This window comes from Lampetra planeri, chromosome 7, assembly GCF_965212315.1.
Source record: "Lampetra planeri chromosome 7, kcLamPlan1.2.h2, whole genome shotgun sequence".
NCBI classification, from domain to species: Eukaryota; Metazoa; Chordata; class Hyperoartia; order Petromyzontiformes; family Petromyzontidae; genus Lampetra; species Lampetra planeri.
In genome coordinates, this window is record NC_136113.1 from 15,851,775 (window position 1) to 15,874,171 (window position 22,397).

At 47.4% G+C, this 22,397-nt stretch overlaps 1 protein-coding gene across 3 annotated transcripts in view; it reads left to right on the forward strand.

The window, feature by feature from the left end:
* The window catches only part of LYST (lysosomal trafficking regulator), a 138,296-nt gene that overhangs the window by 104,653 nt on the left and 11,246 nt on the right, over window positions 1-22,397 (forward strand). For 2 of the 3 annotated variants that reach the window (XM_078596535.1, XM_078596537.1), the window contains 20 exons: window positions 729-863; window positions 1,214-1,408; window positions 2,170-2,363; window positions 4,184-4,396; window positions 5,264-5,449; window positions 6,725-6,801; window positions 6,936-7,124; window positions 8,058-8,203; window positions 9,044-9,143; window positions 10,434-10,495; window positions 10,820-10,875; window positions 11,126-11,278; window positions 11,756-12,000; window positions 13,295-13,361; window positions 13,825-13,981; window positions 15,603-15,743; window positions 16,767-16,984; window positions 18,821-19,060; window positions 20,555-20,747; window positions 21,125-21,261. In XM_078596535.1, the coding sequence (XP_078452661.1) occupies window positions 729-863; window positions 1,214-1,408; window positions 2,170-2,363; window positions 4,184-4,396; window positions 5,264-5,449; window positions 6,725-6,801; window positions 6,936-7,124; window positions 8,058-8,203; window positions 9,044-9,143; window positions 10,434-10,495; window positions 10,820-10,875; window positions 11,126-11,278; window positions 11,756-12,000; window positions 13,295-13,361; window positions 13,825-13,981; window positions 15,603-15,743; window positions 16,767-16,984; window positions 18,821-19,060; window positions 20,555-20,747; window positions 21,125-21,261 (3,104 nt within the window). The remainder of the gene's footprint in view (window positions 1-728; window positions 864-1,213; window positions 1,409-2,169; window positions 2,364-4,183; window positions 4,397-5,263; window positions 5,450-6,724; window positions 6,802-6,935; window positions 7,125-8,057; window positions 8,204-9,043; window positions 9,144-10,433; window positions 10,496-10,819; window positions 10,876-11,125; window positions 11,279-11,755; window positions 12,001-13,294; window positions 13,362-13,824; window positions 13,982-15,602; window positions 15,744-16,766; window positions 16,985-18,820; window positions 19,061-20,554; window positions 20,748-21,124; window positions 21,262-22,397) is intronic. The other variant, XM_078596536.1, reaches the window with a different exon arrangement.

A 22,397-nucleotide genomic window follows, 5' to 3' on the forward strand; every position in this document is an offset into this window, starting at 1 on the left:
GCACACTTCCCACACGACCTGCTATGAAATAAATGTTTGCCACTCGACTGTCAAACCAATATATATTTTATCATAAGAGCTGTTATTAAGTCAAATTAAGTGCAACAAAGATTGTTATATCCAGTCATTGGTGAATGGGCTAAAACCATCAACTCACTCTGCTTGAGAACCTTTTTTAATCACAGGTGGCTGGATTCTGGACTCTCACCCATAATCCCTTAACCATCCAGCCACTCCGACATGCACTTCCAAATCAATATTAAACGTCATTTATAAATTTTTGCCCAGGAACATTTAACCGGGTCGCAAGATTATTTTCTGAACGATCCTCCTTAGAACATTTGGCCTCTTTGTTAATGAGTGTTTTTCATTTCATGTGAGAAGGGACCAGACTGAGTGGGATGCATGACAAATCACCTATACAGGTCACTTAAATGACAAGACATCATGTCCAAAAGTCCAGGCAACTTAAATGTGTTCGCATAAATGACCTCCAAAAAAATTCCAACGTTGCCATGGCTAACCAATTGATAAAAAAAAAACTGAAATTGACAACCAGCAACATTTTCTCTGGCGAAGCATCTCACACCACCACCCCGTGGCAGAGAAACTGAAAGTTTTTCAGTTTCTCTGCCGCAGGGCGGAGCTCTGGTTGTATCTTACGGCCTGGTTGGATGGCACGACACCATTTAATGTTTTGCCTACTCGGTCGGTTTGTGGTGGGGTAGGAACTTCGGTGGTGCGAGATTCCATCATACCGCGGCAGCCCCGGCAGCGCCTCGCCCCCTTTGCCTTCCCTACGGGGTCGCCTCCGCTCGGCCGGCCCGACGCTTCGCTGCTGTGCACCCTGGGACATGACGCGGGTGGGTCAAGCCTTTCCGCATCGGCCGCCTGTCGAGCTGTGCCGTCTCAAAGTAATGTCCGCCTCGAGTAGCCAGCGTCTGGCATTTTAAAATGGCTGCCAATTGAATTTATTCACACAAATATGCAAATATTTGTTTATTTTAGCATGTTCACGAATTAACCACTGATGAGCTGGAAGCAAACAGTGCAGAGGGATAGGGCCTGAACAGATGTTGCATGGAAATTGATTTTGACGGACAACACAAAGTTAGCAAACTTTAATAGTTTTCAGATAATAAAACGTTTCTGAACTAAACGTGTTACGCAGTCGTGCGCGTACATATTTTTTGTTCATGCGCCTGTACGACAGGCGCCGGAGCGTCGATGGCGCCGCATTCGGACACGCTGCTGCTGATGCGCATGCGCAGCGTGGCGAGCGACGAGCTGTCGCGCCTCGTGCAGCGCCGCATGAGCCAGGACAACTCCCTGCGCGCGCCCGAGGCCGAGCTCATCCAGCGCCTGCAGCGCGTCACCGTCATGGCCGTCAACCGCATCCTCTTCCAAGGTCGGGTGTCCCATCCCGTACTCGTCCATGGGGGGGGGGGGGGGGTGCGGGGGGCCCCCCGACAATACTGTCCAACTAAACTATTACATCTGACACCATGACCGCACCATGATCGCACCTCTGATTAGCACGGTTGGCTACATACGTTGCGAAAGAAGTTCGACATGCATATATACATACACGCATGACGTCGAAGCACGGGGCCCCCCAAAGCGCAGGGCCCGGGGAGGTCACCCGATGCGCTGTACCCTAAGGGTGGCTCTGCCCGTACGATTAGAGGAGGGAAACTCACGGAGGTGGGGGGGGGGGGGTAGTGGGGGCCCAGAGTTTGTTGAGGCCACTGGGTTTATCGTGCAGTATGCCACAGCTTAATGAAATATGAATTATTAAAAACAACATAGTCTGTCTAAACAGGCGAACATATATGATTGGAAATAAAATCGTTTCGGCTGTGTGTGAATATTTCGTAATATGATGCGTCCTGGTAACGTGAACGAGAGCGGGGAGCTATGTGGAGCAAGCTAAACAGTAATCGTTGTCTGCCACAATTAATCAACGGTATCGTCAATCACCTTCCCAGTGAAGGCCTCCACCAAAGCCTTCTGTCATTATAATATGCCTAAATGATAAGGACTAAACATCGGCATATAGTCCTCTTGAAAAGAAAAAAAACACTTTAATGGCCAACATTTTTCTTTAATTTGCTGCTGCTGCTGGATATGCCGCTAAGTGTAAGTCGGGAATAATCGTGACCTTCACAGACCCCGTTCACGATGAGGTGGAGTTCGCCGACCTCCCCATGACCCCGTCAGCTGGTCAGCCGCCTTCGATACACTGCGGCTCCCCCTTGTCGGACGAAGAGGACAGGGCGGAGTGGCCCATGGCTGTCAGCACGCGCCTGGCCTTCCAGCGACAGATCTTCCACATGATGCTTGATGGTCTCAAGATTGCAGTCGTGAGTCATGGAGATGCGTGGGAGGGGGTCGAAGATTTGCAGTATTGTATGTGACCCACAAGCTGGCAGCTGCCACCTTATATGGTCGCGGTTATTTAGTTTGTACGATTTTCTCCTCACTTGTTACAAACTCATGTATTGTTGTGGTGCCTTATGGGTAAAAGCATATATATATAGCCCCAAAGTTTAGATAGAGTGCCCTTGCCAATAACTGCTGGTAACCCGGCAGTATTTGTTGTTGATGAGACCTAAAAGCTTGAAACCACTCCAGAGTTTGCTTGCTTAATCAAATGTTCCAGGATAAACATGGTGTGAAAAGCAACAGGCCAATGGGCTAAACATGTTATATATGTGTGGAGTCATAAAACTAAGTTCTGCTGCTGTTTACTCACTGGTCATTGATTGCGATTTCATAATATTACAAGCATTTCATAATTTTGCATCTCTAACACTTGACAGACATCTTAGTAATGTTTCCGTAATAATGAATTAATGTAGATTACTGTATATTGAAACACGAGGAACTTAATTTGTCCATCACTCTGTCAGTGACGGCAGTTGAGTACAGGGACTCCTCTACTTATCAAAATTGAACTTGTGAACTCTCAGAGATACGAACAAACCTGTCCGTATGTCCAGTTGCCTGCATACGTACCTGCGCGTTTTCAGTTTGAAATGCATCACTAATTTCTAGAACAAATTTTTTTTCCCAGCTGCTAGATATGGTCAACCTTATTAAGCTGACGGGTGATTTGTTGGAAAACTTTTAGATCTTTGTTTGAGTGCCGTGCATAATATGTGAGTGGTGATTCATGCCACATTAAATATTTGACATCAACGTGACACCCAGCTGAAAGCACAGTTAGTTTTTCATTTTTATTTGAAAAGTAAATTTATGCCACCATTAGCTATACGATGGCCAACAAAAAAAACAGTGCTCTGTCTTCACAGAGGCTGCTTGTCTTACATGTATGCCTCCTGTGGCAAATTTGCCTGGCAGAATGCTTGCCAAGTTTATTTTTTATAAAATTTGGTCCACACGGAAGAGAATCGGTGCCCTTTGCCGCTGAATCCTCAGTTGCTTGCGTGTGCCACGATTATCACCATTAGTCGGTGCAGCTCATCAAGCATCCATGCTCTATGGGAATTCAAGCTACTTAACACGAACAAGGAAAACAGCACGAAACGCCCACCCTGCCTCCCGAAAGGTGGCTCAATAGGCCATGAATCCAGGTGCTCATTGACAAGACCATTAACTTTCCATTATCCGTGGGCGGGTTAACCGTGCTTGCGGGAATATGAATGAAATATCTTTACATGCAAGCTGGCTTAATTACAGTAGAAGCTTGAAATAAGGACACCCCTTGGGAGCAAGGCCAACTAGGCTTATATCTGAATTGTGCTTGTATGAGAAGTTGCCATTGGCCTCCTCCCACAAGGATTATGTAAGGATGTGTTGCTTGCATCAGAACTATGCTCACAATGTGTGCTTATATCCAGCTTCCAATTTATTAACTGCTTCTCATTCATCGACGGTCAGTGACTCGGCACCCACATGACCCCACGCAATTCTTGAAAATGACACGTGACACGTTCTATGTCTTCGCCCTCACTCATTGCACGCAAACAATGAATACCTTTTTATAGCCTAATTTAAATGTTTTTTGCATTATTTGTGTATTCTTGTTTTAATGCGGGCTCAGGCCTGACCTGTATGATTGAGAGTTGATTACGCACAAGCGGACAAAGTTGTGCTCACAGCCGTGGGCCGTTTCCCCCCCCCCTCTCCCCCGCCGGGTCCTCCGTTGCTCGGCGAGCAGGAGTGCGGGAAGAGCAACGCTCCTCGGCAGCAGTGGCGGCGCATCCTCTGGGCGTGTCGCGAGACGTTCCGCGCTCAGCTCGGCCGCCTGCTGGTGCACGTGCTGTCGCCGCTGCGGTCTCCCGCCGAGCGCCGCCTTGGCCTGGAGGTTGTGGCGGAGCCCAACTGCAAGGAGATGCTGCGCGAGACGCTCAGCAGCCCACCGCAGGCACGGGTTCGCGCACGCACGCACGCACGCAAGCACGCACGCACGTACGCACGCACGCACGCACGCACGCACGCAAGCACGCACGCACGCACTCACGCACTCGCACGCACGCACGCACGCACTCACGCACGCACGCACGCACGCACGCACTCACGCACTCACGCACGCACGCACGCAAGCACGCACGCACTCACGCAAGCACGCACGCGTGAGTGAGTTTGAAAACTACGAATCCAATGATAACAGTTGGCCTTGATGTGCCGCCAGAAATGCCACTGTGGGTATATTTAGGCTTCGATGGGGCAGTTAAAAATGTCACTTTAAATATGTTGAATTTCGACTGGATGTACTTGCTACATGATTTGGTGCAATGCTGCGACTATACGAATATGGTTGTTTGCAATGCAGTTCTACATCTGGTTCAAATTGAAGGTAAAATTATGTTCGTGGTGACAGCAAAAATAAACACTAAGTTCATAGCCTACACTGTCATATCAATCGCACCGCAAATAATAACTGTAATTTTTAAGCAATTACTCTCACGGCTGCTGCATTTTACATTTAAACTGAATTTCATTGAAGAGACGGCACAGGCCTCACATTCATGGGGATGGCCATTCCGTCGGAGATCGCTCCTTCTCCTGGTCATCCGTACTACTCAGACCCTTTCCAAGTCCCAACTGAATTCCTTAATTTTCTCCTCTTCCTATGGCTATGAAGTTCCCTCATGGTCAGGTGGTAGACCCCATAGTGTAATTTACGAATGCGTTGAGTTTTGCGTTTTTTTTGTTATCTGTGCTCGTGCACCGCTTGCGGCAAATAATTTGTTTCAATTGTGAACTTGGCTCCCGTGTGTGTTCCTGTGGCGACCAGCACGGGCCCAAGCTGGCGCTCTACGTGTCCGAGCTGCTGCGGGAGCAGGGGCGGGAGGGGCGTACACTGGGACGCAAGGAGCAGCGAGCGGCCGAGGTGCTGCTCAACCTGCTGCGGCAGTGCGGGTACAAGAGCGTGCCGCCCGGAGCGCCGCCCAAGGCCGACGTGGTCGAGGCCGTACGCGAGGTGAGCCACCGATGGGGGCCGCCACCTCTGCAGTATAAAAAATATATACAGAAATAATATTAAATCATTGTTCTTTTACCATGGGATATTCTAACGATGAAGGGCAATCTTATCGATTAATGTTTCAAAAGATATTCTTGGTTCTTGTGGTAAAGTCACTTAGCTAGAAAATTTTAATAAAATTTTAATTAAAAATATATTTTATTTTCTATCTACGTGACTTTACTGAAAGAACCAAGAATATGAATTTCTACAGTCACTAAAGTTTTAAGTCAAAACTTTCAAAAGATGTTTTTCATTTAATTGTACCTCAACTTGGGCAGCTGTGAGACGGTGGTCAGCGCACTGCGCTGTGAAACAGGCCAACCTGAGTTCAGTCCCAAACCGTGGCTAATAATCACAGTGGCGAGTGCTACCTGAATTAGGCCTGGGCCCCCCCCCCTACCCTTCACCAACGTTTATTGAACTTCTGCTGGGTGAACTATGATCAAACTGCCCTCGCATACAAGTGGCATTCACCGATCAGTGGATTGACCAAGGGCTGTAAATCATGATTTGTGATGATGGCCCTTCTGATTGCACGGAATATTTCATTGTATTGCTGACATTGCAGGCACACTCCACGGGTAAATATTGACTATGCTGATTTGCAATTGAACGCAGTTTTTTAGTTTGATATGAGATGCCTGATGTGTTCAAGGAGATGACTGGGGGTGGCCTACTTTCAATTCTATCTCAGGTCCAGTGCAGCCTCTCTGCAGCTCATCATTGAGGGTTAGGCTATTGGTGTGATTTCTACAAATTGGCTTTTGTTTTGGATGTACAGGCAATAACTAGTGGAATTTGATTAACTTGTAATAATGCCCTTGATTTAATCAGGAAAGTTTCACCGAGCTTTGTGACTCTTTTCTTGTTTTAAGGACGGTATTCATGTATTGGGATGTTTGGCATGTGGAAGAAAACGATAGTGCTCTGGGAAAACCCCCATGAGGCTCAAAGCTTCGCACAGTTGGATTCAATTTGTTGCTCTGCTGCCATCTCCTGGCCACCTCGCAGCCCCAGCAGACAACACCTCTGCTATTGCCAGGCAGTCTCCCAACCAAGCATTAACCAAGCTTGGCACTGCTTTGCATCCAAGATTAGACAAGATCAGGTACATTCAGGGTGATTAGATTCACAAATGTAGTTGCTCCATTGACATGCGGGTTAACGTTTAATGCGAGGCGAACCATCACATTGATGAATATCGCCTGACGGAGCGAATCTCCATTGCAGGAGCGCGAAAAGTTTCAGAAGGAGGAGGAGTCGAACCGAGAGGCTTGGGTGCGCCGCATGACGACCAACGGGCAAGCGTACGTCTCGAAGCCACGTCTCTTTCTAGCACCTCACAAAAATCCCCAAAAAATTCACATGTCACTGCAAGGTCTCGGATTGGCGGGAGGAGAACGACCATCTTGACAGCTGGCTCCCCGCGCTGTGTACTCAGGCTGCTGGGACGCATCGAGACCCGCGCGAGGTCTGTGTCGCGCGTGGCGGCGGAGGTGACGCAGCGCGTGGCCGGAAGGCAGGGCTTGGAGCGCAAGAAGGTGATCGCTCACATCCGCGAGGCCTACAAGGCGGAGCTCAGTGCTCAGCGCTGCTGGCAAACGCTCTTCCGCCAGCTCACGCACGAGAGGTGACGACGATGGTGCCTTGTCCGTGTTGTCTCATCAGTGTGCCCTCCTCGATAATCTTTTGAATACCAAGGATTGGGATTTGGATGTAATCACCTTGCAATGTATGTTGTTAGCAATGGCGACTTTGCATAAGGGGCTTGTGGGATCGGACCCCACTAGAATACATAAAACATTTGCAAATTCATAACTGCTCCTTTTAAATATTTTAAACTGTGTTAAACCTCTCTCTCTAGGGATAGAAATTATTTATATGATGAATCAATACATATTTATATGCCTAATAATCGTGGTACTTAGTGCAGCATTTACGATCACTTTTAAAACATCTTACTCGCCATTAATATATTTACTAGCATGAATAATTTACACACAAATCCGTTGTGCATATTAATCTGTTAACGTTTTATGAGCACATGCTTCAAAGGGCTAATTATAAGTACTAATAACTTAGAGCCCATTGTCGCTCACCTTCTGGATGAAGGCCTCCCTCTTGCCGTATTGATTATTGTGATTTATTTGACCACACTTGACCATGCTGGTCAGTGCAGGTCGATGAGGTGTGATCACCCATGACCATTCCATATATCACTGAGCCACTGGATGATAGGCGTCGCGGTGAGCAATTGGTTATCTTTGTTTAACCAGGTAAGAACACACTACGAATGCTAACAAGTCTCGTCTTCTAAAGGTGACCTGGGTCAACAAATGACAACAAAAACTATACGAACAGACAGGCTAATTTTCGATTTAAAGCTTTTGTGACCTTTCCCTTCTACGTGACTTTACCGAAAGAACCAAGAAGACAGGCTAATTATTGATGACGAAGGCTCCGCCTGGAGCTCTCGTGGTGTCCAGCTTTGACACCCACGCCTGTGCTGCCGTGTGCGCGTGACCCGTGTTGTGGCGCCGCTGCCGCCGCTACCACCACGCAGGGCGGTGTGGTTCGATCCCGTGGCGTGTCCCTCCTCCTGGCAACTGGACCCCACCGAGGGCCCCAACCGCGAACGACGCCGGCTGCAACGCTGCCACATCACCATCCCCAACAAGTACCTGCTCAAGGACCGCTGGACCAGCGCAGGTGACTGTGAAGGAAGCTCGGCCACTTGAACTCGCTTCAGCGGCCCTCCCCGCGGCACCTCCCCCCTTGAATAGACCCAATTGGCTTATTAGAAACATTGAGGTGTTGCCCCCCCCCTCCACCTACTAATGGCATAACCTTGCCAGTTACCCAAAAGTTGTAAATCTTTCTCACAATAAATTAATGATTTCTAATAACCTGCTGTCAGTGTGAAGTTGTGGAGTAGATTATTGTGCTCATTAATTATTTTCGGGGAGAATCAATTTCATCCTTATTGCCCTCTGGCCCTGCCTCTGATTTTAATTTAACTTTGTACTCTACGTAAAATGTAGCCTCCACCAAACTAATTTCCACAAAGACATCGCATCCCGAGCGTGTTTCCCCACTTAAGATATGTATAAACTAATTTGGCGAAAGCGATAACGTTCGTCGTAATGCCTTTCAGTTTCTAAGGTGAGTGAAGGGTCATTGTCGTGCGGCTGGGGATTAATTGCCACGCTTGTATCTTTTTCTGTGTGTCGCCTTCTCGCCCTCGACGCTCTCAACCTTTGCTGTCTCTCTCTGTTCCTCCTCCTTGTGCTCAATCCACATTTTCGATCTTTTTTTCTTCTTGACCCCCTCCCTTCACTGGAACAAACTTCCCCCTCCACATTGAGCAGTCCCCTTCGCTCACTAGTTTCCGCTCCGCACTCAAAACTCACTTATTTTCTCGAGCTCACCCCGCGACCCCTTAATCTCCCCCTCATAACCGCCACCGTTACTTTTCCTTCTTCGTATTCTCATTTGGCTTTCACTCATTCAGGTAATAATTGCGTGGCGTGGCTCTGTTCTGTCTCACAGCTGACGCCATCAAGTTGCCGCTGTCATTCCTCTTTGATGACAAGAGCAGCTCATCGGGCTCGTCGGCAGTCAAGGATAAGGCAACGAGCGAGCCCACCAAGTAGGAACCCGTCGGATTACGTGCCGAAGCGTTTAAAGCCACTTTGCATTGTAGTCGTGTAATGACCTTGTCGAATGGTGAGAAGAAAGTTGGGAAGAGATCACACACACCGCACTGTGAAACATATGGTGTATAAGCCACGGTGCGGGTTGGTGGGAGGGGAAGCCGTGGCGAGGAGCAGCGGTGTCGATGGCATTGGCTGTGATGACCTCTTCACCGTGACCTCTGTTATGCAACCCATAATGCAATTCACATGCCAATTTCAATACGAGTCTTCAGAAATTTTTTTTTTTTATTAAATTCTCATCAGGTCCCATAGTGTAAAGTGAAATCTCCAACTGTTAATGCCACTCCATTTATGTGCTTTCAAGAAGGGCCATTGCCCAAAACATTATTGATTACATATATATATTAACTTTTTAATATTTATTTTTATTAAGGCAATGTGCGGGCGCGATACATCAGGTTGTGACGCACGGGTACACACCCATAATAGAGGAATTTTTGGGTTAAATTACGTAGATATAAATGTGTCGTTAAACCCGCCACCACCCGACACAGCCAATTAGTAAGGTTTGTCTCGGAAACAAAACATTCCATTTACATGACATATCTTACTAATTGGCTGTGTCGAGTGGTGCCGGGTTTAACGACACATTTATATTTACGCGATCTAACGCAAAAAAAACCTGAATTATGAATGCTATTGGTCGCGAAAGCCTACGTGTGTACACACCGTCAACACAAGCCAAGCCGGTTATGAAAAGCAGGGGATAGGAAGATGGCAAACGGACATGCTGCTCCAAACCATACGCGGTCCCACCGAAGGGGAAAAGGGTAACTTTTATTAAGTCAGGTGACATATATATTTACTCTTAAGGCGCCACAGTGTTATTGACGAATGTTGAGAGTTTTTTTCCATTGTGGGTAACACAATCGCCGACAGCCGAGTGCTTGGTGTAATTGTCACCCGGTCCTGATGTTGCGCCAGTGAACTCAGAGCTGCTCGGCGATGTTGTTGCTGCTGCTGCACTGCAGTTTGTTAACAGACTGCTATCGGGTTAAATGTGGCAATTAAATACTTGGTGACATCATTAAAAAACGAGTAGGTCATTGTGTGCCTTTATCACAGCCCGCATCAGAAATTATGAAAATTGACTTCAGATAACTTTATGGAAAATTAATGTCATAACACAGTTGACCCTTTCAAAGTCTTCACAGGGTTGTCACCTATTTAATTGATAAAAATAATAATTAGCATGGTGAATCCTGCCCTAATTTTCCTGCCAGATTTACTCGGCGGTGCATCAGCGTGGTGCCCTCTAGAGAGACCCCCGGGGAACTGCTTCTCGGTAAGTGCCAGCCGGGCTGAAGCGTGCATGGCATCGCGATGATATGATGGGCCACGCGTGGAGTGGCTCTCTGGCCTGTGAGCCAGCACTTTGGAAACGGGGGTTCAGTTATTCATCTCGCTAGGTTTTGAAAAACTCCACCCCGAGACATTTTGTTACGTGATGTGCACAATACAAGTGCAAATCTTAGTCTTGTTTACAACGCTCCCATTTTGCAAAGAAGACTGCGGGATTGAGATGTAACAACGCCCCCGGAATTCCGCGGTCGTGACCGTGCGCTTTGTGAGTGAGGCTCAGCGAATGCTTGGCTCCGTTGCTCTGCAGGAGAGACTGGAATGTACTTTGTGGAGGACAGCACTGGAGATGCAACTGAGACTCCGGTACACACCTTTCCACATTTGTGGCTATTTTAACGTGATTAACAGTTAAATTTAAAACGTAAAACTTTCGCAATATCATTATGTCCATTGGAGTAAAAGTGATGAAAATGTGAAGCTGATCTATTGTGTCCCTTAGTCTCCCTTCTGCTACTTAGGCATGCAAACACTGTGGCTGCAGGTGTGATTGTCTCTTTTCACAAAGTATAAATATAACACTTTCTATTGGACCTTCCCTCAATCGGCTGGGCAGAGCTGTGTGGGTGAGGCCGAGGCTCTGTCCTTCTCCTGGACCTACGAGGACATCAAGGAGGTGCACTTGCGCTGGTGGCAACTCCGTGACAACGCCCTGGAGGTCTTCCTCACCAATGGTCGAACTCTCCTGCTCACCTTTGATTCCACCAAGGTGCCCCCTCCACGCAGAGCAAACTTGCACTGAGGGCCACCGTTTGGATAATAATAGAATATTGATTGGGGGGTTGAAGGGTAAATATTCGACGTCCACTCGCCACGTGTTGATACACAAATCATTTGGGTGATGGCCAGGTTGCTCAGGGGGGGGTCACTTAGAACTGGAAAACGAGATTGTGATGGGTTGGACGTGGCTCAGGGTCGGGGAGGGCAGAGGTCACCGAGACGGGCATTGGAGTGGCGCCCAGAGGTCAGAGACCAAGGGGAAAGCCCTAAAGGCAAGATGGCGGGATACTGTAAGAGCAGGCATTGGAAGATGGGTACCGACTGGGAAATCTAGAAGAGGGTAGGAAGCAATTGCTAGGATTTTTCAGCATCGGTACCATTGGCCATGACGAACCTTTTGCAACTTACGTGCTTTGATGAAAAAAACTAACTAACTGCAGTACTTGTCCCTCATTCCATGTCACAGGTGCGCGACCAGGTCTACCAAACGATCCTGAGCTCCGATCTCCCCAACCTGCTCGAGTACGGCAACCTGTCGGCCCTCACGCAGCTGTGGTGCGCCGGGCAGATCACAAACTTCGAGTACCTGACGCACCTCAACAAGCACGCGGGCCGCTCCTTCAACGACCTCATGCAGTACCCGGTGTTCCCCTTCGTGCTGCGTGACTACGCGAGCGAGACGCTCGACCTCGCCGACCCCAAGGTCTATCGGTAAAGGCTTTGACCCCCTCGCCATATTCTTAGGTTTTTTCGGTAAAGTCACGTAGGTAAAAAATAAAAATTTATAAAAGTTAAATAAAATAAAATTCACGACGTTTCGGAGGCTACACAAGCTTCCGTCTTCAGGTGGAACCATCACAGCCACGACAGCTGTATCAAGTAAATGAGAGATTACAAGAGCTACCACTCCGTATATATAATGGTTGAAGAGGGGAAGGGCCAAGTACGGCACACTTTTTATTAATATGGTAAGGTGAGGCTTAAGACTAAGAATAGACTGCCATCTCTCGTGCGCCCGGGATTGCGTCGACCGGCGGAAATGTGAACCGCGCGCGAGGGTTGTCGGGCATTGATTCAAACCCGTTTAGGAAGAATGTGAAGTGGGGGATCGGGCTGCAAACGTTCCAAGGAAGAGGCGTCGGCCGACGGTCTAAGAATGGAGGCGAAGTGTCGCTCAAGAGTTTTCTGCGTGCCGGAGAGCTCATGCAGCTGATTTGTCAGCGTCCACGCTGTTCGTGTAAATTTTTTATATTTCAGAATCATATTCAATAGAATGGGATTGGGATTTTCCTTTCTCGTTTAAATGCTCGTGTTTTATGTATGTTTTACTTGACTGTTATATATTGCATGTATATTGCATTGCAGAGGTGTGTAACAATTCCTCTCCCCTGACGATGTGATGAATTGTCGTGAATCGAAAGTCACGATTTGACTCGAAAATTATCAATTATATTTAAACATTGCAGTGGATATAGCAGCCACAGGTGGCTGCAAGTGCCACGTGAATCCATTGCATCGAACATATATGAATCAATCAAAACATTGATTGTTAGGCATGTGAATCAATGCATGTATCAAGAGCTGAAAAATCGATATTTATCGGCGAGTCTGCATTGCTACACGTTTGTTGACAGGCTTCATCTGAATACTGTCGAGCAACTGGTGATCAATGGTTGTCAGTGTTGATGAATAAGCTTTGTCCTAGACCATCGTCATTGGTATCATCAGCCATGGTCTATCAACTGCTGGATGAAGGCTTCCCCTAGCCAGTGCCATCCCTTAAAGTCCTGCAATTCCACAATTTATTTCACTCTTCATGCTTTTAGTGTTTTTTTTCAAACTTTTCAGCTTTTGTTTAATTCATGTGCCCGGTATTCTATTACTGTCTAGGTGATCCATTTGTCTTGGCTTAAAATATGCAATGGTTAAAAATGTTATTCTTCCTTGGGCACAGCAGACTATTTGTATATTTGCTGTGCGTTAAAATTGTCGTTTTTGTCAACAGAAACCTGGTGAAGCCTATAGCCGTCCAATGTAAGGAAAAAGAGGACCGGTACATTAACAATTATAAGGTGAGAACAATTGCCTGATATTTATAATCATCAACATTTGTCTTTTGTTTCTTTAAAAAAATATGCCACACAAAAGTAATAAATATAATAGAGATGTATCTAGGCTTTGTGTCTGACGCTGTCCAACACGAGTCTGAAGCTTTAATAATGGGACTAAAAACTCCAGTGTCACTTCTGGCATTCCGCATTCGTGCTCCGGTGATGTTACCACAGTGAGTTAAAAATGCACAGGATGCACACTCCATTAGCACGCTTTAAGCCCATTTTCAAATCTGTTTAACTCACCTCTCAAACTTCAAACGCTAATCCGACATCCCAGGGCACCCCCCCCCCCTTCTCTTGAACGTACCTTTTGTGAAATTTACCGTCGTCTGACTCCACCTTCCCTGCAAGTGCACTCACGTCGCCTTAACTGTGCTCTCTCCTTCCGGCCTCTTCTGCCTCGCACCTGTGTCGATCGCAGTGGCTGGAGGAGGAATACCGCAAGGGTGGACGGGAGGACGACCCCATGCCCCCCGTGCAGCCGTACCACTACGGCTCGCACTACTCCAACAGCGGCACGGTGCTGCACTTCCTCGTGCGTCTGCCGCCCTTCACCAAGATGTTCCTCGCTTACCAGGGCAAGTGTGCAGCCTACTCCGAAGCCACCTCTCTCCATGCCCGACTCTATGCTCACCGCTACCCTAGCCGTGACTCGAATGCTACATCTCCGTAAAGATTAGAAATCGGGCCCAAGCCTTGCTGGACCAGTACAGGAATGGCCCAAGCCGGTTTGACTCCTGTTTCTTGTCTCACCGCCATCGAGTTGCCCCTGCCTAATTCTCCCCTCTCATCTCACTCTACTCCCCTCAGTGTGTTCACCTACCACTGCCCTCTCGTATCACTCCACTTTCCCCCTCCATGCATCCTCCGCTCCAGGAACCACAAGGCCTTTTATTGAAGCCCCCGATCAACCTTCGCTGAGTCGAAGGTCACACTTCCTCCTGTGCTGACCCTGTTGCCTGCAACCCCCTTTCCTTGTCCGTACCGTTGACGCGTTGAGATGCGGTCACGTTGCGACGCTATGGAAATCCACGTTGTGTTTTATTGTCCCATCGGGTATCTAAATGGGCTCGGCAACCTACACAGACCCCTTTCCGACTTGGACGTGAAGATGAACACGAACTATGATTTGGTTGCAAAAGTTAAGCGTGAACATTACCAAAAGGGTTCCGCTCGATGCCGTCACACGTTAAACCTCGCCACGCGACGCAGGGCACATGAGAGATGGCTTTGATCGCCTTGCGCTCTGTGAGGCCATGGGTAAACGCTCGTACTTATTAGCATCCAGGAGGCGCTGCGTGAATGTTTCATCGTCAGTGGATCGTGATGGGCCAAAGTCCACGGGAACAGGTGTTGACAAAGTACATAACGTCACTGTGTTTCAATGTGCACTGAACCTGAAGACGATTGCTTGTGTTGCGGTCGAAACGTCGTGATTTATTTAATTTTATTATTTTTCTATCTACGTGGCTTTACCGAAAGACCCATAGAATATGTATTCCAAAAGCTTTAAGTCAAGTTATTATAAAGTACGTTTTTTGGGTGAAAAGGGTAACTTTTGATGCCATCGGAACGAATGAAGCCTTTAACGCGTATTTCCTATACTCGCTTAACGACCAAATCACTAAATAACCGGTTTCGTGGAACCAATTACCGTCGTTAAGAGGGTTCTACTGGAGAGGAATTGATGTAGATTCACTGCTGTCCACGAGGTAACCCCAAAGTCTATTTCCAGCCATACTTTTGTTGATACATCGCAGTTGCCCATCCAAGCAAACACTCTCGAGGAGACTCAATCCTGATTAGCTTCTGAGATCATACGAAGATTGTGCACATTCTGGGTGATTTGGTCAACGGCATTTATTTGTATATATCTCTCTCTCTCTCTTGGCCACCACTATATCCAATTTGGTATTTCTTTCAATTTAACTGTGCCGCATTTCCCCTGTCCGCATGTGGAATTCATCTCAAGCGAATCTTGCGTGACCTGTGCGCTCGCTCATTAAATCACTGAGGCGTCCTCTTCATCCCAGACTGCCGAGTGAAGCAAAAAAAACGTCCATCCGTGTTGCTTCTCGTTGGAGCCTGATCGATCGGTTAGGGTTGAGAGTTTTATTATCCAAGAGATTTTTTTTTTTTGACAACGTGATTTGATGGATGGGTTTAATTGAGAGTGCTTCATGAACTACTACCCTGCAGACCAGAGCTTCGACATTCCCGACCGCACGTTCCACTCCATGGTGACCACGTGGCGTCTGTCGTCCTACGAGTCGACAACGGACGTCAAGGAGCTGGTGCCCGAGTTCTTCTACCTGCCCGAGTTCCTGGCCAACCGCGAAGGTGAGCTTGAGTCCCATCCCTCGCTCGCCCTTGGACCACCGTCGCAATCAGACTGCGCCTCCCTCCCGTCCATCGCACACCCCCGTTTACCGTTTGGAGTATTTGCGCTTCCTCGGCCGTCTGGAACGCTCTTCCATCCGACATTAGGAAGCCACTGGAGCTATGCACTTTTCAATTATCTCGATTGGAAACTCATTTCTTTAGAACTTATTTTTGTGTTTCGTTTGTTGTCCTTCCTCCCCCCGCCCGCACCTCCGATTAGCACGGTTGGCTACTTGCGAAAGAAGTTCAATATACATACATTTGGCTGCCATAAATATCCACATTATAAGCCATTTCATTGAGCTATCATTTGTGGCCATATCACTTCTGAAAAAGGGCTATATAGCTCAGTGGGGCTCTTACCTGGTAAAATTAAGTAAAAATAGTCGACTTCTCCACACACACTGTACAGTTACAAATCTGGCCGTTGCATTTTAAAAGTTTGCCTTGCTGTCTTAATTCGTGTTTTGTTTCAGAACAAGTGAGCCATTGTTTAAAGCTCTACAGAATCTGACCTTGAATGAATGGGAAGCCGTGCTTACTGTTATGCTTCGTTTAACATTGTCTCGTTGCACCATGCTGCCCAGTTTTGACAATATATCAATAGATCGTACATTTTTAATGGGCAGTTCAAGTCTGAGGAGGCTGTCTTTATTCTCCCAATCCTTTTTTCTGCTCCTTTGTTGCTGATCTAATCCTCCTCTTGCAAACAATTCCCTTTGTGCATGCCTCCTTTATTCACTCGTAATGAACGCAAGCCACTGTTTCTTCCCTTCTAAACTTAATATAAATATTTTTTTTGGTTGTATTTCAGTTCTTTGACTTCAGTTGAAATTTTTGCATCGGTTTTATATATGTTTTATTCCTTCCTGATCCTTCCCTGCCCCCCCCCACCAAACCTCCACCCTCCCACCCTCCCAACCCCACCCCTCCCACGGCCCAACTTTACGACCCCCCCCCACCCCACCCCCGGGGGAGCAGGATTTGATTTCGGGCTGCGGCAAAACGGCGACCGCGTGAACCACGTGACGCTGCCGCTGTGGGCGCGCGGCGATCCGCGCCTCTTCGTGCTGCTGCAGCGGCAGGCGCTCGAGTCGGAGAACGTGTCGCTGTCGCTCTGCCACTGGATCGACCTCGTCTTCGGACACAAGCAGAAGGGCAAGGCGGCCGTGCAGGCCATCAACGTCTTCCACCCCGCCGTGCGTCCCCCGTCCCCGTCCCCGTCCCCGTCATTCCGATCTCGACCCCCCCCCCCCTCCGACCCCCCTTTCTCCCCCTGGGAGGGTTGTGGTTGTGGAGGTGAAATTGTAAAGCACTAGGTTGCATTTGTAAAATTGTCAGCAATAAGGTTTGTGTGTGCATGTGTGTCAGTGGCCCCAAGATGTGTGTGGGGAGCGGTAGTGCAACGGTTAGCGCACTGCGCTACGAATCCGGTTACCCGAGTTCGAATCCCGCCCACAGCCAACACCAGCGACGATTATCTGAACCGGTCCTGGGCCTCCCCTAGGTCGACTCAGACTCAAATGAGTACCCGGTGCGATTGTGTAAACATCGCCACTCGGGAGACAAAAGGACGTGGTGTTGGCCATCCACCCCTTCGTGTACCGTGCCAGCCTTCATAGGTGCTCGCTAACAGCACTTGCCCTAACAGTCTGTCTAAGCTATAGGGGGGTCTTTGTGTGTGTGTGAGTGGCATCGCAGTGAACCTGGCCTGGCACAAATGCCTTGGTGACATCACTGCCACTTAGTGGCGAATGGCTGCTGTTGTGTGCGAGTACACACTTGTGTCACCTGGTCTGCAAGTGTGCTTACACGCACCAATTCAAGTTGGCACAGTGGTTAGCACAGGTGGTGCATCGGCAAGCCTTTGGTACTTGGCGTGGACTCACGTGGCTGCACCTAGCCTGGCACAAGAGCTGTGGTGACTTCATCGTCACTTAGTGGCAAATGGCCACTGTTGTGGATTATGTTTCGCGAGTGAAGATAGGCTGCGTCATATTTCATTAATTGAATAACTTGAATCGATGTACTTATTCTGTCTTTGGTTATTAATATTTTAATATAATGTGAATATAAATTAGGCTTGAAATAGGACTAAGGTTACGTTTATACAACTTCATCAAACTCATTCTCAAAACTTTAATTTAGTGCACCGGTTGTTAATAAGTCAGACAAAATAGTCTTGTAATAATAATAATCACAGCAGATACTGTAAGCAACACAACTTTAATTAACACCTTAATGCAGTCTGCTAAATTCATTATCAGTTTATAAATCCCAAACGGATAAAATGTTTTGCTCTCCTGGAGTGTAGAGATGCGTTTGCAGCTGAAATGGCTCTCAAATGTCATCAACACAAACAATGAAATGTAATCACACGGTCAAATTGCATTATTATGTTTGCAATTCAATACTGCGTCTATTTTTAAACACAAGCCAACATGGCTTATAAATTACTTTAATGATATATTCACATTTTATGTTTCCTAATGGGAATCAATATTGAAATGATCACTTACCATTCTTATCATTATTATTGCAGTTCTTTCGGGGCGTTGTTAAGATAAAAAATGGTATCTAACCTACTCTTCAATACCAGCCATGTGGCAAAGAAGAAATGCTAATTCCACACCAATTTAACTTACAAAGTGCTCATTTCAATACAGGGGAAATGGAAAACAGTGTCAGAGAAGATTTAGTCAGATATTACACAGGTCAATTAACGTTAAGTGAAACCCAGTACTTAGATCTTTCCATATCACTTGCCTACCTGTGCACTGTGACTTGAATAATTGCTGACTCATTTGTCAGTGATGGTTCCCTTTGTTTCCTCTGTCAGAATGGATGAGCTTTGAGCGGCAGATTTGCGCTGGAAAGGCACTGCGTATTTTGACAAGAATTTATTGTCTCGACGGCCATAAAGATCCAGCGACGTACGTCTTCCTTATAAACGACCGACGGTTTTTCCCTCCCGATTCTGTGCTCCCCCCCCCCCCATTCACTGTGCGCCGCCCCGCCCGCCCCCCCCCCCGCAGACTTACTTCGGCATGGACGTGTCGGCGGTTGAGGACCCCGTGCAACGCCGTGCGCTCGAGACCATGATCAAGACGTACGGACAGACGCCGCGCCAGCTCTTCTCGTCGCAACACCCCACGCGCGGAGCGCCGCGCTCGCCCGTGGAGGCCGACATCACCTCCGCCATGGGCATGCTGGTGCAGCTGGCCTTCCGAGAGACGCGCGAGACGCGAGATCACGCGAGGGAAACCGTCGCGCCGGTGAGACTCCCCACCCCCCCGCCCTGCCTCGATTTTCTTTTACACCGTTCAATGCTCCGTCGTTTGTTCGTTGAAATTACGAAGTTGCGGGGATGTGTTTTCAGGTTGTTACCGCGTGTTGCTCAGTTTCTTCGTTCATTTGCTTGAAGGAGCTCCCAGGACACGGAGCAAACCATCGGTCATCTTGCCAAACGAGACGCGGTACAACCCGAAAACGCATCGCAGGGCAATTCTGCGAAGTCGTCTGCCAATCATCATCGGCCAACTAATTTCCATGCTGGGTGAAGACCTCCCCACTTGTGGCCATCTCTCAGTCTCGGGGTGCAAAAATCCATCTCGAGCCTGCACACTTGCTCTCTCCTTGGCCTGCCATTGTCGTTGGTCTCCACCACTAACCATCAACCCTTCCACCTTTTTTGTTTCTAACACAGAAATGCACTGAACGAAATGAATATGCGCAAAGCATTATGCAATCACCGCTGGGTCAAGAAGTGTCTTTTGTGTGCAATAAAACCGATGCCAATGAAGTTTTTTGCGCAAAGTGAATGAGTCGAGTTTTAATGGGCACGGTGTGGCTGCCACGCCAATAGAGGTTTTATGTTCTTTGCAGTGCAAGAGCGTATATTAAAATATCGCATCGCGCAAACTTGAGTGTGCATATTGCATGTAAAAGAGAGCCGATATATACGATCCATTAAGATGCCTCATTCATTGTGAGCTGTGCGACATCGGTGTCTGTATAATTATACAGACAAACCTCTTTACCCCAGGAAATTGCTTTAGATGTGGCATACTGATGCCACCATATCACGCTCATATGACCCGTCACTAAATAGAAAAGTGATCCTGTGCATTAGGAACAGTATTGCAGATCACAATTATGCTTGTACACGTGTGTTTATATGATGTTCACGCACACTGGAGTTTGCGTTTTTACACGCACCGTAATTGTGCGTTCTGCCTCTCGGGAAAATAATTGCTGGGGCTAAGTTGAGTTTTTTACTTGGCATGTGTAACGATGCATCGATTCATTGATTTTAATTTGTACTTACGATACATGCATCGAACGTCCATGTGGGAATCACTTATGATGTATGCAAAAAAATCACCCCAAAATTACAAATTATATTCTCATGTTACCTTGCAACGATCAAAATGCTACAAATGACAAACAATACAAACAAGATGGTAAAAAAAAAGAATCGACCCTGAATCGTGACAGTTCATCAAAGTGAATCGTTGCATGCGGCGTTTTCACAGAAAAACGATTATTCCTTACTGCCATTGCTGTGAAAGTTATTGAAGTTGTAACCAGGAGGATGGTATAACAACGGTATAGCGGAGCTCATAAACGTAGATTGGGGGGGGGGGGTGGTATTTTCATCATGGAGGCAACAAAATTCTCGGCAATGAGTCGAACGACGAAACACAGTTGTAGTCAAATTCACTGCCTGGCCTGGTTTTCAGTTTATGCCTTGCGCCCCCCACCCCCAGTCTCCGTTGCCGTGGATCAAGGGTCTGCGCTGGGGCGAGTACGTGGGCTCCCCGAGCTGCCCGGACCCCATGGTGTGCTTCAGCCAGCCGCACCCCGGCCAGCGCTTTGGCTCGCTGCTGGCCCTGCCGACACGCGTTGTCTGTGGCCTGGCGCCCAACTTCTGCCTCATGATGACGTACAGCAAAGAGCAAGGTGCGCCAAGCCGTTACCCGCAAGCGCACGCTGGCGCTCTAACTCACGCACGGCCTTCACGCGTTGACGTTTTATTGCAGAGATATTTCATTCGGGGAGTACCGGTTTTTTATTTTACAGGAAGCGCAACGGTTGTTTTGTCGGGGAGGTTGCTGTCACGCAGTCCTTTCCAAACCTCGTGGACCCGTTGCCAACAGCCTGCCGTGGCTGCTGGTAGCCGAGTCGTGCCGCCCTCGTGCTCAAGTGTGGCAATTGTTTGTCATAGAGAGCAGCAGCCTCGCAGCCATGTTGCTGCTCACAGCCTCCTGGAGAGCTGGGCCCTACTCCGGTGGTCAGCCGCTGTAACGGATCCTCCTGGTGTTGCCGCCCGTTCACAGGCGTTCGCAGCATGCACAACACGGACATCCACTGGTCGGCCATCTTGAGTTGGGGCTATGCAGACAACATCCTCCGTCTGAAGAGCAAACAGACCGAGCCTCCAGTCAGCTTCATACAATGTGACGCGGCTGATCAAGTGAGTAAAAACAACGAGGATACGTGTGTGTGTGTTGCAACAGTGACCTGATTAATCCCAAGCGTACATGCATTGCATGGTATTTTCACCGGTGTGCTTTATTTGTTTAACCCTGTCGTGTGACATACTCATATATTCTCATTTAAGCCACGGGTTGTGTGTGGCTTTGGGTGTTTCAGATTATCACCTCAGTTTTGTTATTTGTTTTCCTCTTCCACTATCCCGATACATAATAAACGTGTAGATTTACTGCTATATTTTTATACCTTATGCACAAATCGCTAGCTGCTACAACTCACCCCGCTTTATGTATTTGTATTATGCAAATATTCGTTTTAAATTACAACCTTGTACTCTCCATGATGTGGAAGAGAAAATAGCATTGGACACAGCACATATTCAAAATGTAAATGACAAAACATCTAAAAAGAGCACCCTCCAGAAAAATAATCTTAACGCTCAATGAGGCTTTTGTGGATGAGTAAAGAACATTATTATTATTTTATGTATTGAATGTTCAAAATACAAGTACAACTATTAGAGTGTAATATTGATAACGGCTGATAATCATTAGAACGTGCCCAAAGTCACAATTCAAGCCAAGAATGGGTGTTTTGTTTCATCTCTTTTTCCACCATCTAATTAAAACAAAATGTACACCTTATTTGTACTTTTTTATTTGCATATCATCTTGATCACGACACACACTTGTTTTTCTATGCCATTTGCACAGCTTTGTTCTTTAAAGCCTAAAGGTAACATTAGCATATCAGTCGTTTTGTTTCAGATAAGGTCCCTTGAACTAAGAAGCTCTTTCTTAATGGTGACCCCGCCAAGGCAGCAAGCACATTACATGGGAAGAAAGGATTTACAGGGGTTGCAGAGAACCGAAGCAGGGGAATTTTATAAGCACGAGGACCACTAATAATGAATAAAAGAATCGTGACAAACAACCAGAACTACGTGCAATGGAAATCACTGTGAAATGCATGCAATTTCCTTAATTGCAAATAATTTATGATTCAAGTGCACGGTTCATTGCATGTATCACAAGCATAAGAATCTGTTTTAATCGTGAATGGACGCGTCATTGCCATGCCTACCACAACCGGTGGTGCCTCTGCCGTGCATCGTCC